This window comes from Eriocheir sinensis, chromosome 21 (assembly GCF_024679095.1).
Source record: "Eriocheir sinensis breed Jianghai 21 chromosome 21, ASM2467909v1, whole genome shotgun sequence".
In the NCBI taxonomy this organism is placed as follows: Eukaryota; Metazoa; Arthropoda; class Malacostraca; order Decapoda; family Varunidae; genus Eriocheir; species Eriocheir sinensis.
In genome coordinates this window covers 16,129,081-16,143,666 of record NC_066529.1, presented here as the reverse complement: position 1 = coordinate 16,143,666, position 14,586 = coordinate 16,129,081, and the positions used below count along the sequence as shown (strand labels likewise).

The 14,586-nt window shown below is 43.3% G+C and overlaps 1 protein-coding gene across 1 annotated transcript in view; it reads right to left on the bottom strand.

Moving 5' to 3' along the window:
* Positions 1-1,672: 1,672 nt before the first annotated feature.
* LOC127001761 (ras-related protein Rab-23-like) overlaps positions 1,673-14,586 on the bottom strand; it is an 89,788-nt gene continuing 76,874 nt past the window's right edge. Inside the window, exons 6-7 of the mRNA XM_050866911.1 lie at positions 8,902-9,065; positions 1,673-5,341 (exon numbers count right to left, since the gene is read on the bottom strand). Coding sequence (XP_050722868.1) covers positions 5,232-5,341; positions 8,902-9,065 — 274 coding nt within the window. The 3' untranslated portion in view covers positions 1,673-5,231. The remainder of the gene's footprint in view (positions 5,342-8,901; positions 9,066-14,586) is intronic.

The window sequence follows — 14,586 nt, the reverse complement described above, 5'->3', positions numbered from 1 at the left end:
TACAGGACATGATTGTGCAGAGTATGTATTACATAGGTAGTACCTTGATATAACTTAAATGCTTGTATCTAGCAATCTACTGAACAGAAAATTACACAGATGCTTACCTGTATAGGCCTCAGAGCCTCTGTGTCCTGCCCATGCAGGGCATTACTGAGGCAACATTAGGAAGCCTTCATCACCTGTACTATGCAGCATTACATTGGCCTGGGCATTCCTAAGCTACCCTCAGGTGAATTAGCACTTCTATTTGGACATTCTGTTGGGTTCAATGTGGTAAATGATTATTGTACAAGAAATCTGAAAAATGATATTTCTCCATAAGATACTTTTCATGAGTCCACAACTGCCCCATTAGAGGAAGTTTCCAGAGGGAACAAGGTATCAAAACTATAGATAAAAAGAAGGACACCATTGAGGACTACACTTAGCCAGAGGATGGCATCACCATACAACCTCCTTAACACCATGATGGGGCATAGTCACATCCATCATTGCTGAGGACAGACATTCCTTCACCCTTATTTGGGAACAACTAACACCATCACTATAAGCTTCTGGCATCAGTCTAGTCTGTTGGGGATATTTGAACAAATCCAAAAATTAGTAGCTGAAAGACATTTGTAGATGCTGTGTGCCTATTACTGCTCATAGCCATGAGAAGCATGGTTATCATATTGTATAAATTTTCTACCTGTTCCAAATACTGCGGCAGACACATCCCCGTGGCATACCAAAATGTTTACTAAGGGTTACAATGTTCATCATGCAGCAGCCAGCAGGAAAGCTGCTCATGCTGGTCATTACTGGCCTGTGTTGGGGCCTCCTGCCTCAGGGGAAAAACATGGGAAGAAATTGCTATTGCCTTAAGTGTTATTCAGGTAAACTTCAGCTATAGTCTATTGTAATAACATATAAATGAATAAATATTCATGTCATGCAGCACAATCAATACAACAGTAAAGTTACATCATCCACCAAGAAGCTGCTGAGCACCTGACAAATCTTTCCCCTTGGTAATAATGAGTCTGTCACTACAGCACAGAGGCGCCTGGCCGCTGCCCTCCAGAGTCAAGTATTGGTTATGATTTGTAAACTGAAGTGGCATAGTACATGACCAGATTTCTCAGAACACTCAATAAACACCTTTGCCAAGCATGGATTATTACTCTGTAGCACCATTGTCTAAACCATTCTCCATAATGGCAACTAAAGCATGAATAAATGAAGCTGTAATATATATTTTTTTTCTGAACGAGTTACAGGTTTCAAGGTGAAGGCTGATGATGACTGATCACATGTAACCCTTCATTCAGAAAAATGAGTTCATAAGTCCTTCATATATTATGAATATTCTGATTATTCCCATGCATGTATTCTACTTTAATGCACTGGGAAATCCAGCACAATTTTCAATGTTGTATTTCTATGAAAATATCTACATAAATTTCTAAATTGGCCAAACTTGGGGAAGGTAAACTGTGCACTCTGGATGTCACACTGGCCTGGTGTCAGGTTAACGGGTTCTCTCCCACCACAGGCTCAAAGGGCCAGCAGGAAAGAGACGAGCTCCGCCGCCACGCACAGCTATAGCGTATGCACCAAACTATACCTTTACCTTACACTTCTTTTTGCATATTAGTCAAGAAGGCTCATTAAAACTCATTTGATCTTAATGTTCACAGTTCACTGCTCACTGTTGGTCCCCTACGTTGTCATCCAATACATAAGATGCTTATCTCTATAGGCATGAGTGCCAGTCATTCAGAGTGCTACACATGTACACTAGTCTAATATTAACAAACTCATCACACAGGAAATTAAATGGTTGACCAGGACCTCAACACTCAACAAACATCACAGACACAAATGATTCACATTTTTCTTTCTATAAAGAAAATCAACAATCACTGGGAGTTGCTGCAATTTGTGACAATTACAAAATCTAAGAATTTTATACTTCTTTATCTTTGATTTTTAAGTAACTGATGCAGTGACAACCACCTCCAGTCCACACAGAATCAAGAAAGATCTAAATACCAAAGGATTATCAGACAGATTGTGTACAACCTTTTACCATTACATTCCAATATCTTGACAAGTTTAATGATTATAAATGCTTTGTAAGGACCCTACAGTACCTACAAACCTCTATAAATGGTAAGATATAATTCTGGTATACAACATACTTTCATCTACATGGCAAGATCATGAGAAAAGCTTATGAAAAATTTCCTACCTTTTCCTTTTGTTCACTTGCACCTTGAGTCAAAATCTGACATTGTTGTGACCCATACCGGGCATGTTTGTGAGTGGTGTGTTTAAGGTTTGATGGCTTGTCATAACTGCAATGTGCCAAACACAGTATCTCTAATCATGCTCAGAGCATTTCTCAATCCATATTTTTTCACACACGCTAAGCTACACTATCTGCACAGATTATTGAAAAATATGCCACAGCATGAAAAAGGCACAAGCATTGTAACAGAACTTCAACAAATGTATACATGTTAAAGACAATTAATATCATATACAGTTACAAAGACATTAGTAAAACCTTAAGCTCAAGTTGCTTACAAGTTAGTGACTAACTGTTTTGACTTATTTACAAAGCACAGGTACACCACCAATCAACCGTCTCCCTTGCTTCCAAAGCCTTGCCTGATTAACCATTCTGCCGGATATGCTGAGGTCACATAGTAATAGTTCGTCAAGAGCCGTTGCCCCAAATATCTGATCTTTTTAAAGCCATTTATGTTTATGCAGAGCTGGCTAGCCACTTGCAAGTCTTTTTGTTCTCTATCTTGCTGTGAGCACTGCTGCCACAGGTATTAAATGTGAGAAATAAGTTAAAAATCTCACAAAATTAAGGCACCTTTACCAGGCTGTGCTATGAATGCAATCAAAGCAAGTGGACGAGTGCTACGCCCAGTAAGCTAGTTTGGCAGTCACAGAAATTTCAAGCTCCATCTTGTAATTTGTCTGAACTAAAGAAAGAAGGTGCCAGGTCATACAGTGGTGAATCAGGGGCATACCTGTAACTGTTAGCTCATAACCGAGCACTAAGATGCATGTTGGAGAAGGCTTTGAAATCAAGGGAATGAGAAGTCGATTCTGAAGGACTGAGGCAAACCACAGAAGATACTTTTCATTACAAAAGTGATTGTTTCTTAGTAGTTCAGAAAAGCTACGCCTTCCACAACACTGAAAAAGTAAGGCTAACTAGCAAGACATTGAATCACAGGCCAACAGGAGTTTTCCATAAGTCAATAAGTGGCATGACTTGACACGTCTCACTCATTACTTTATAGTAAACCTTGAAAGATTAGTCTAAACTGTAACTCCTCAATCTGTTTGAATGATTCTCATGTTTGCTGCTCAGCCAACAAGCATTGCCTTTGATGGTGAGTCAGTGTGGGGAGCTGCATATTATATTATTCACTCTGCAAGCTGCTCTATCCTCTCCTTGACAATTCTAAAAGAATTCAGTGTAAGTACCAACAACTTTGGAATTACCATAACTGAGTGTAGATTAAATGTCTGCAGTGCAAAGAATGGGGAAACAACAGAATGACAGTTCTCCAACTCCTGAAACTGCTTTAATTGTCTCCTTCAAGAAACTGGATGCTGGCAATTTCCTGAGTAGAGTCAATGTGGACAGGAGTTTTCATTTGTTTAGGATATCAAAATTCTTAAAAATTTCAGAATGTGCAAGTCATTCTAAATGAGCTGATTGTATCTAGGTGTAACCATTAATATATGCACAATGGAAAGTTGACAGTTTATAGTGATGTAAGCAGCCATCAGTGTCCACAAAAGAGTGTGGTCTACATAACAGATCTGTAAATATTCATCTCAGCTTTCAGACGTTATGTTTACCAACAAAAGGTTATATGATAAAGCTTTGAAACAAAGATGTTAGCAAGTTTCAAGTCTTCAATCAAATGTTTAGTAAACATTATCAATATACTGAAGTTTTCAAGTATACAGAACCAATTTACATAAAAAGAGCAGCATGCACTGACTTGGAAGTACATTTTCTTTAATATGCAGCTTAATTAAACTGAATGCATTGACTTCACTTGATGGACCCAAGAAAGTGCTCATTTATCTTGAGCAAATGTTTGTGTAACAATTGTAATTCCCCATTCTGGCTTTTCCCTCCACTATGATGTCATCCTGTATCCTTAAGTCTACCTATGCAACAATTAATATACCATGGGATCTACCATACATTCTATCAATGTAAATACATAAATTCATATTGAAAAATGTCTACTGTACGTATATGCAATAAACTATGATAAGATGATAGGAAAGGCTACTTCATAACATCACTAGTGTCCCTTAAGGCCATGTACAGACTCACTACCTCTGCTGTTTCCAGTTTATGATGTTTTGCGGTCTTGACACTCCGCTTTGGGTGCGGCATTAATGTTAGTTATATGTATTTCAGATATTAGTGTCTTCTTCATTTTCTGACATGCTTAAGTTTTTGATAATTTATAAGGGTATGCAAGTGAGAGAGCCTTTTGCACTGTGATGTCTATCTTCCAGATATGCTTGTGATATTTTGTATGAAGTATGCCCAGTCAACTGGTCAATGATGGCTTTATCAAGATTGTACTTATCAGAGTTGTATTTGGTTTCATGTATCCGTAAGTAGGTTAAGTAACTGTTTGTGGTTCCCTCGCCTCTTGTGCCAGAATCCAAAATTTGTGATGTTCGAATACTTAGTCAATATCCTCCATGATGTACATTCATAGAGTGCCACTTTTGTTGTTTTGTATCCTGGATCTGTTTGGCCATTTGGGATCTCCAGATTCAGATTGGCAGGAACAAAGGCAGTGGCAGAGCTCTCTCTTCATTCCACCCTTGCGAATATTCACCAAAGATGCCAGACATTCTCCCAACCATTCCTCAATGCGATGGCCCCACATCACAACACATCGGAAGAGCTATCAGTGCCTTCAGTGTACAACAATTAACCAGAGAAGCCAGAAGTGTCTCAGTAGCCATTAGAAAAACAATAAACTACCCATGAGCCTAGCATGTGGCCAGCCTTAGGAGGCCAGCAGGACAAGGCAGCTTGGGGCAGGCATGAAAGGACCTGCAACACCCTCATTAGTGTGCCCTTAAATAGATTCAATATGGGACCCTGAGAGTCATCCTAGCTGTCAAAAGCCTTACCAATATACAAATTGTGTAACTCATTTTTAATGTCTAACACTCTATATTACTTTACAAGCATTTTTTATTAGCTGCTTCTTACTAGACTTTTTCTTCCCATTGAGGGTGATTGTGTCTCCCTTCTTCAGCTTGGCAGGGTTACCGAAGATGTCTGGAAAAAGAAAATATGATTAGTAGTTGATTTTTTTTTTTTTTTTTTTTTTTTTTTAAAGAAACATGTTCCTCACAAAAGATAACAACTGAAACTAATTGGTTCTTTCTCTACTCTTCAAAGAAGCTTGTTCATAAAATTTCCTGAGAGCTGCTCATATTAAAATCACCACTAGAACAATTGTTTAGAGTATTAACAAGGCCACACTAAGGACTGTCTTTTGGTTCATAAAAAAGTTATCACTGCATAACTTTGGATTAATGTGGCAATCTATTGGGGAGGGCAGTGATGATTCAGACAATTCTCCGGCTGTATCGTAAGCTCTCACTTAATGAATATGGCAAGTAGCGGATTGTGCATTACAATGGTGGAGCAGTGATGTATAGTGAAGATATAGCTGTAAAACACAAATACTTGGCTCTTGTGCTGGAAGTGGAGTACATATACCCAGCCTTTTTTTTATATATAAATTCATGATGATTCAGACAGTTACTTTTTCATATTTGTTAATTTTATATCAGTTTAAACAATACATGTCTTAGAACAATTATTAAAAAGGCTAATTTGGCTGATTGGTTAGCCTATTGATATTATGCTAGTAAGAGAAGAAGGAAGCCATAATTCCATAATTCTCAAGATATCATTTTAGTTTTACTTATTTATTTATAAGGTAGGGGCACACCTATCACAGCACCCTTAACCACCCCAAGCTGTATTTTTCTTTCCCTCTTCCTGAATAATCCTTCTCTCCATTAGATGTGCCAAACTCTGCAGATGGGTTGACACACCCTTAACCTTAGTCCTCCTTCATGTTTGCAGTGTGGGGCTTCCCTCCACACCTGGAAGACAAGAGTCCTGGAGGGTGAGAGGTGTTGCAGTCATGTGCTACAGCTAACAACACACCTGTTTGGTCCCTTATTCTGGTCAAGATGGGCAGCCTCTCCTGCCTAGGAGAGATCAATCACCTAGTCCACATGACCATGAGCAAAGTGGCCACCACTGTGTCAGGTGGTGGCTGCGCATACTCTCCTGCTACCCCTGGGGCTGTTGGACTTACAAGCCCAATGACCAGCCTCCCCTTGTATGGCTCCATGGTAGGTGGTGGGGTGAGAGAGCAAATTTCTCAAGACTACAAGTGTGTATACGGCATACAGTATTTTAACGTGTCTGGAGAGCACTCCTTCCTCACCAATCTAACACATCCCTTTTTATTGGGGACTCCCAAGGTGATGTAGACAAGACATGAGCTTGTCAAGCCAGGCCCGGGGTTGACCTCTGGCGGGCTCTCCATCTGTCAGCTGAATGCAGGAGGTTGAGAGTGGACGTGGTGAGACTCTCTCTGAGATGAGGAGACCTAGCAATGGAGAGCTCAGTAGTGAAGGTTATACCTGTTACAGATCATATCAGAGCAATGTGCCCATTTCTGATGAATAGCTATAACCATTTCTAGTTGACTGCAGTCCTCTGTCACTGGGATTACTCTGGTTGATAAGCATATGATGCTGGTGAGGTTGAAGCACACCTCAGGTTTCATATCTCTTATTGCAGTATATGCTCCCTCTGAGGTGTGTCAACTTGAGGAGAAAGAGATGCTCTACATGGGATTCCTGCAAGGATTCTTGACCTGATGACTGGTCTTCCCTTTAGGACTGTGAGTGCTGTGAAGTGTAGGGGAGGCACCTACAACTTCTTCCCTGTTAATTCTGGAGTGAGGCAGGGGTGTGTCCTAACCCCATAACTTTTCACACTTGTATGGACTGGGTATTAGGCAAAGTTGTTGATAAAAGTCATTGCAAAGCATCTGTTGGCAACTTCAATGTCAATGGTCTTGTTTTTGCTGATGACGTAGTACTTCTCAGGGAATCGCTGGAGGTCCTGGTGTTGGCTCTCAAGGTGCTGCATGAGGAGGTGAAGCCTTTGAGACTGAAGGTCTCCTGGGCCAAAAACAAGGTCCAGTTATTTGGAAGCTTGCTGAATGACACAAGTCAGTCTGTTCATGCATGTGGTGAGGATGTTGAAGTCATCAAAACTCACATGCCTTGATAGTGTAGTGCATAACAATGGTGGGCCTGCCAGAAAGTCACTGCACAGATTGGTCTGGCCCATGGTGCTATGAACTCACTCAGCAGCACGACTAGATACCGTTTTTGATAACTATGCAGGTGGACAGATTTAAATCTTTAAGTCGCTTGCGCTCCCTGTCTTACTGTAGGCCTATGCTGTGAGACATGAACACTGAATAGTGATTTGGTGAGGCGTGTCGATGCTTCCAAGGATCATGGGGAATGACTGACTGGAATGACTTCATGTCGAACCTGCAACTACATAATGAAACTGAATCAAGGCCTGTTACCAGTTTAGTCTGCGAGTGCCATCTCCAGCTATATGGGCAGGGGAATGCCTCCTGGATGTCGATCTTGCTTATTGGGTTGTTTCTGTACGAGAATAACTTAACTCATGGCTGGGGCAAGTTGGTCGATCCTGCTGGGAGCCTGTGGGAGGGACTTGAGATGGGTAGGGCAGCTGCATGGGAGTTTGCTTGAGGGGACCATTGGGAATGGAAGCGGCGAGTGAGTGAAGTGATGCGCCCCCGGGTGTATGCTCCCCATTAGTTAGTTAATTTTTATTTTTTCCCATATATATTAGTGGATATTTTGTACCGACACAAATGTCTCACGATTTATCATTTCTTGCTTATTAGCTAATCCAACTTAAGTTATATAAACATTATATCCAATAAAACAAGTCTCCATACCATGCCACCTTTCTGACTGAACCCTCACCAAGGGTACGGAAGGTTTGAAGAATTTCGAAACTGTTTTTTCATCATCTACCGCTGAAAACTGGAAATAGCTATGGGTGTGATATTGACACTCTAAAATGCCAAACGATAAAGGAATATTTTCAAATCAACTGCTGCTGAGACATTTTTTTCTTAAAATATTTTCTTTAAAAGTGGCTGAATCATCATCGCTTTCCTGTGTTGTTATATAACTATCGTACAAAACTTCCAATACATATTTCAACCACTAGAAACCAATGCTATATAACATAAGGGTATTTTTAATACTTCGTTCCTCAATCTTTTATAATATAACTGAAAAGTTTTGCCTAAATTTACAAGTTACCCATAATTGCATTATTTTGTGAATTTTGGCAGAAATCTTCCTTAGAATTATCAGATTCCCTTATGTCACGTCGTATCATAAATCTAAAACTTGGAAGTGCATGCAACCGTTGACAGAACAGAGCACCAACATCAGTCTCAAGTTTCAGCCTCTAAGCTTGCATAAATCACCATAAAGCTGCTAATGGCACCCCAAGAGAAGATGGCGCCACTAGAAACACTTGCCTGCGCCATGACGGGCTGGGGCCGAATACCATCCAGGCCCTTCAAGCAAGCCTACCGGCGCTATAGGCGTAGACGTAAAAAGAAAGAAAAAAAATAGCAGCCCCATGATAAACTACCCTTCACTCCCCTCCCGTGTTTCGCCTCAACCAACAAGTCCCCCCTCCCCGCCCCCTGCTGTCCCTCGGCCTGAGGCCGTGGCCACACTCACTCTCGCCGACGGTCTTGGGGCTGTACACGTCGTCGGGGTGGCTGATGATGGCCAGGTACCGCTCCACCAAGAAGTTGAACACCTGCTCCACGTTGAGGTCCTCCTTTACCGAGGTGCGGTACAGGCGCATCCTCAGCTCCCGTGCCAGGGACTCCACCTCGTCCCTGCAGGAAGAAGGAATGGTAAGAACTGGAGGAGAGGTAAGAAGTGAAGGAAGGAATATCCATTTCATCATTGATTCATCACCAATATTACATGCTCGCTCAGGGGGAAATCAGCCAACCTAAAAACCGAACTAGCACCAAGGATTAGCACCATGATTATTCTCAGGCTGCCTAGCCCAAGTTGCAGACTAAGAAGTCCATCTAGTGATGGTTTGGCAAGGCTTCTGCACCATGAATGTGAAAAAGAAACACTCATGAGAACCCGACTAATCGCCTTTGTAGCCTTTTGGAATATTTGCTTTGAGAGCCGAAAGCGTCTGAGAATACGAGCCCTGCCGATGCACGACCAAAGCAACTCATTCATTAGCAACAACTACTACTACTACTACTACTACTACTACTACTACTACTATCAGCACTGCCACAACCATTAGGCTATAATCTGGGCAAATGGAGGCATGAAAGGACATTAAACCGATAGGCACCGTTGTTGTTTTTTATCTGTCTCTGCCGTGACCCGAACCAGCGTCTTCATATTCCTTTAAACTTCAAATTCAAGGTAGAATTTATCATTTACAAGCAGGCGATAAATCAAATCTTGATATCTGCGTCGTCTTGTAGTACTCAGAGGGACATTATAAGTACACATAGCCAACCAAAATATCCAACTAGATAAATATTAACCTAGTCCCTTAAATAGTTACTTATAGCCCCTCAAAAAGTAACATAGTCCGTCAAATAGTAACCTAGCCCCCTCAAATGGTGTCATACCCATCCCCACTAGCTTCAGGTCCCCCACGACGGTATGAGGACAGACAGAAACACGACACAACGACAACAACACGACCCCAACCCACAGCACATGACAGGACAGCAGACACGGTGGGAAGGGCAGGTGTAAAAAGCAATCACGTCTCTGTTAACTCTTTCCCAGACTGGCCCGTCGATATCTGCTTAGCCTTGGCCCACATCTGACCACGCTGCCCTCCCCTCCCTCCCTCTTCTTGACCTTCCAAATCTGCTTACCCCTTCTCACACCTCCCCCTCATCTTGCCCTTCCCACCCTCCTTGCCCCTTCCCTCTCTCCTCCTGCCTTCTTCCCCGGCCCATCCTTCCCTCCTTCCACTTGCGCCTCCAACCTCCTCCCTTATTCTACCTCCCTCCCCTCCCTCCTCTTGCCCCTCTAACCTCCTCCCTTCTACCTCTTTCCTTCCCCCCTACCTTCCCTTCCCTCCTATTGCCCTCCAACTTCCTCTCCTTCTACTTCCCTCCCCTCCACTTGTGCTTCCAACCTCCTCCCTTCTCCTTCCTTACCTCCTTCCTCCTCTACCCCCTCTCTTCTGTCTCCTTCCTTCCCCACTTCCCTCCCTCCCTCCTCTTGTCTTTCCCATTTCCCTTCCTCCTTTCCTCATATCCCCCCTCCTGTTGCCCTTCTAACTCCCTCTATTCTTCTCCTTCCTTCCTTCCCTCACCTCCTTCATCGTACTCTTCTACTCCCTGTCTTCTACCTCCTTCCCTTCTCCCTTCCCTCTCCTCAAACCTCTTGCACTTCCCCCTCCCTCTCTTTTACCTCCTTCCCTCCCCCCTTCCCCTCACATTCCACAACATCATAATGCAGTAGTTGGCGTGTATATACTCACTCACTCCCTTGTGATATATGAACCTTCCACCTACTAATTTATCTCACTATGGTAGTTTTTTTTTATTACTTTTTCTTATTCTTATATTACGTGTTTTCAGGTAGGGGAGTGTTGTAGATCTTTACCAGTCACGTATTTTTTTCTGTATGTTTTTCTTTCTTGTATAAAACGTGTTCACAGGTAAGTACATACGTGACCGTGTGTTGTCTGTTACTTGACTTTACCTGAGAGTTGAGATTCAGGTTTGTTTGTTTTTTCGTTTCTTGAGGTTTGACATTTCAGTTTGTTTTATTTGTTCCTGTTAACTTTCTTTTTTTTGTGTGTGTGTTTTCTTAAATACTCGTATAAAATTATGTTACTTTGTATGTCAATCCATCTAGTTCTGTCAGCCTCTCAGCCTGTCTTTATCGATCTATGTTTACTCTATCTATCTATCTATCTATCTATATACCTATATCTATCTATCTATCTATCTATCTATCTATTCCTCTGCAGTGGTGGTCTTCACGTTACAAGAGATAAGGGGGAGGGAAAGATGATGATGGAAGGAATGTCTATATACCGGTATTTCTATCCATCATTCATCTCTAATTATCTATCTATCTATCTATCTATCTATCTATCTTTCAATTCATTCCTCTGCAGTGGTGGTCCTCACGAAAGTAGGGGAAGGGGAGGGAAAGGAGGTGGTCGAGCCAAGGTCAGAGCGGCCCCGGTGAGCTGGGTGGCCACTCATTAAGGGCGTGACGTCACACACTCCACGCAACGACCCTCATTATACACCCCAGAGAGAGAGAGAGAGAGAGAGAGAGAGAGAGAGAGAGAGAGAGAGAGAGAGAGGAGATAAGCTTTATAAGAATAGAAAAGGAGAGAAAGGAAGGAAAGACGAAGAGAGAGAGAGAGAGAGAGAGAGAGAGAGAGAGAGAGAGAGAGAGAATTATAATTATGGTCCATCATATTAATTATCTTCTATTCTTATCTTCCCTTGAGTTATTTTCTAGTGATGTTTTTTTTCCGTTCTCTCTATTTGTTTTATGTCTGTTTACTCCTTCATAGTTACATAACCTCTTAATTCCTGCCTGTCATGAAGCTTTTCTTTTTCTATTTATTTTCCTCCTCCATTGGCTGCATCTGGTCATTCTCTCTCTCTCTCTCTCTCTCTCTCTCTCTCTCTCTCTCTCTCTCTCTCTCTCTCTCTCTCTCTCTCTCTCTCTCTCTCTCTCTCTCTCTCTCTCTCTCTCTCCCCTTCTTTATCACCTTCCATTACTCGAATATTTGTCTTCCTTTTTTTCCCTCTTCTTTCTTACGTTTCGCCCACGTAATCTCTACCCCTTGCATTGCCTTTCTACATTTTCCTCCCCTCTCCCCTTCTACCGCTCGTTTCCTTTCCTCCCTGCATGCACCCCTTCCCTAACACTTCTCCCTCCATCCCTCCTTCCCTCCCTCTCTTACATTCCCACCTGTCTCGTTTCTTTCTCACCTGTTCCTCCAAATCTCGTGTAACTACTTTCCCTTTCCTTTGGCTCTTCTTTTACACTCGTGGTTTGAGTTACTGTTTCTATCTATCTGTCTGTCTCTTTATATATCTCTCAGCGTGACTAAAGCTATTTGAAGAATGATCATCCATACTACGACTTGTCATTCATTTTCCTTTCCTTTCCATGACTTTTTTCACCCTCCCTTGGTCGCTCGTTCCCACTCCCCTTCCTTCTCCTCTTACCCTATAACTCCCTCTCTTCTGCCTCCTTCCTTCCCTCCCTCCCCTTGCACTTCCAACCTCCTCCATCTTTCCACCGCCCTCCCCTCCCTCCTTTTGCCCCTCCAACCTCCTCCCTTCTATACCTCTTCCCCCCCCCCTATTACTAGACTTCCTTCCACCACTCCCTCTTGCCCTATAACTCCCTCTCTTCTGCCTCCTTCCTTCCCTCCCTCCCCTTGCACTTCCAACCTCCTCCATCCTTCCACCTCCCTTCCCTCCCTCCTTTTGCCCCTCCAACCTCCTCCCTTCTATTACCTCTTCCCCCCCCCTCCCCTCCCCATTGCTAGACTTCCTTCCACCACTCCCTCTTACCCTATAACTCCCTCTCTTCTGCCTCCTTCCTTCCCTCCCTCCACTTGCACTTCCAACCTCCTCCCTTCTTCTATCTCCCTCCCCTCCTTCCTTCTGCCCCTCCAACCTCCTCCCTTCTATACCTCTTCCCCCCCCCTCCCCCCCCATTGCTAGACTTCCTTCCACCACTCCCTCTTACCCTATAACTCCCTCTCTCTTCTGCCTCCTTCCTTCCCTCCCTCCACTTGCACTTCCAACCTCCTCCCTTCTTCTATCTCCCTCCCCTCCTTCCTTCTGCCCCTCCAACCTCCTCCCTTCTATACCTCTTCCCCCCTATAGCTAGACGTCCTTCCACCACTCCCTGCTGCAGTCACAGTCACACCCTGCCCTCTAATAACACCTCCCCTTTCCCTTGTCATTACTGCGCCTGCCCCTCCCATATTCGCCTAATCCTACACCCTCAACACTCCAATTATTAGTGTTTTTTTTATCTTTTTTATCTGCGTCTTATTACTGTCTTGCGTGTCTTGCTGGTTGGTTGGTCTTTCACTGTATAATTATAATCTTGTTTTGTTGTTTTCTTTCCCTCTCTCTCTCTCTCTCTCTCTCTCTCTCCTTTATCTCCCTCTCTCTCTCTCTCTCTCTCTCTCTCTCTCTCTCTCTCTGTCTCTCTCTCTCTCTCTCTCTCTCTCTCTCTCTCTCTCTCTCTCTCTCTCTCTCTCTCTCTCTCTCTCTCTCTCTCTCTCTCTCTCTCTCTCTCTCTCTCTCTCTCTCTCCACTAAATACCGCAACACTCCCACATGGTAATGCAGTTGTTTTAACGTAATATGCAACAGTTGGGGCCACGCAACACACACACACACACACACACACACACACACACACACACACACGCACACAAAGCCCTTGTCTCCCACGCTCACTCCATTTTTGCATTCTTTCTCTTCCTTCCTTCCTAATTCCCTATTCTACTGTTTCACCCTCCTCACCTCCCTCCTCCTTTCTCCCTATCTTCCATGCACCCATTTTTTTCTCTTCCTCCTCCTCCTCCTCTTCCGCTTTCTCCTCCTTCCCATCCTTTCCTCCCTTCGACCCTCCTCACCTTTTACGAATGCACATCCACCATTCTTCTTTCCTTCCTTTTATATCTAGACACAAAAAAGGGAGGGTTTTTCCGCCTCTCTTTCTCTCCTCCCTACACTCCATGCACTGCCTTTGTCTGTCTTCCCCTCCCCTCTAATAGTCTTAAACACCCCTCACTCCTCCTCCTCCTCCTCCTCCTCCTCCTCCTCTTCCCCTTATCATCATCATCATCATCATCATCATCATCATACTTCATTTTACTCTCCTTCCCTTGTTACTCACCTCTCATTCTCCCTCTCTCTCCCTCCCCCTTTCGACCTCCCTCTTTCCCTTTCTCCTTCCTGCCTCTTCCTCTGAGCACATAATGACACCAATTTACAACTCAAGCAACTGAATTCCCTGCAACACACTGGAATGGGATGGGCCTCGTTGCAGACAGTTATTTGGTTTTCACACACACACACACACACACACACACACACACACACACACACACGCGCGCGCGCGCGCGAAATGGTTAAAATAGATTCTGTGTAAAGTTTGAGTCTAGCTGTGTGTGTGTGTGTGTGTGTGTGTGTGTGTGTGTGTGTGTGTGTGTGTGTGTGTGTGTGTGTGTGTGTGTGTGTGTGTGTGTGTGTCCCCTAGCTGACAGACCTCCCTCAACAAATCACAACACATGTACTTTAGTCTTAACACACACACACACACACACACACACACACTTGGTATTCTGCGCGAGCTCATGTCT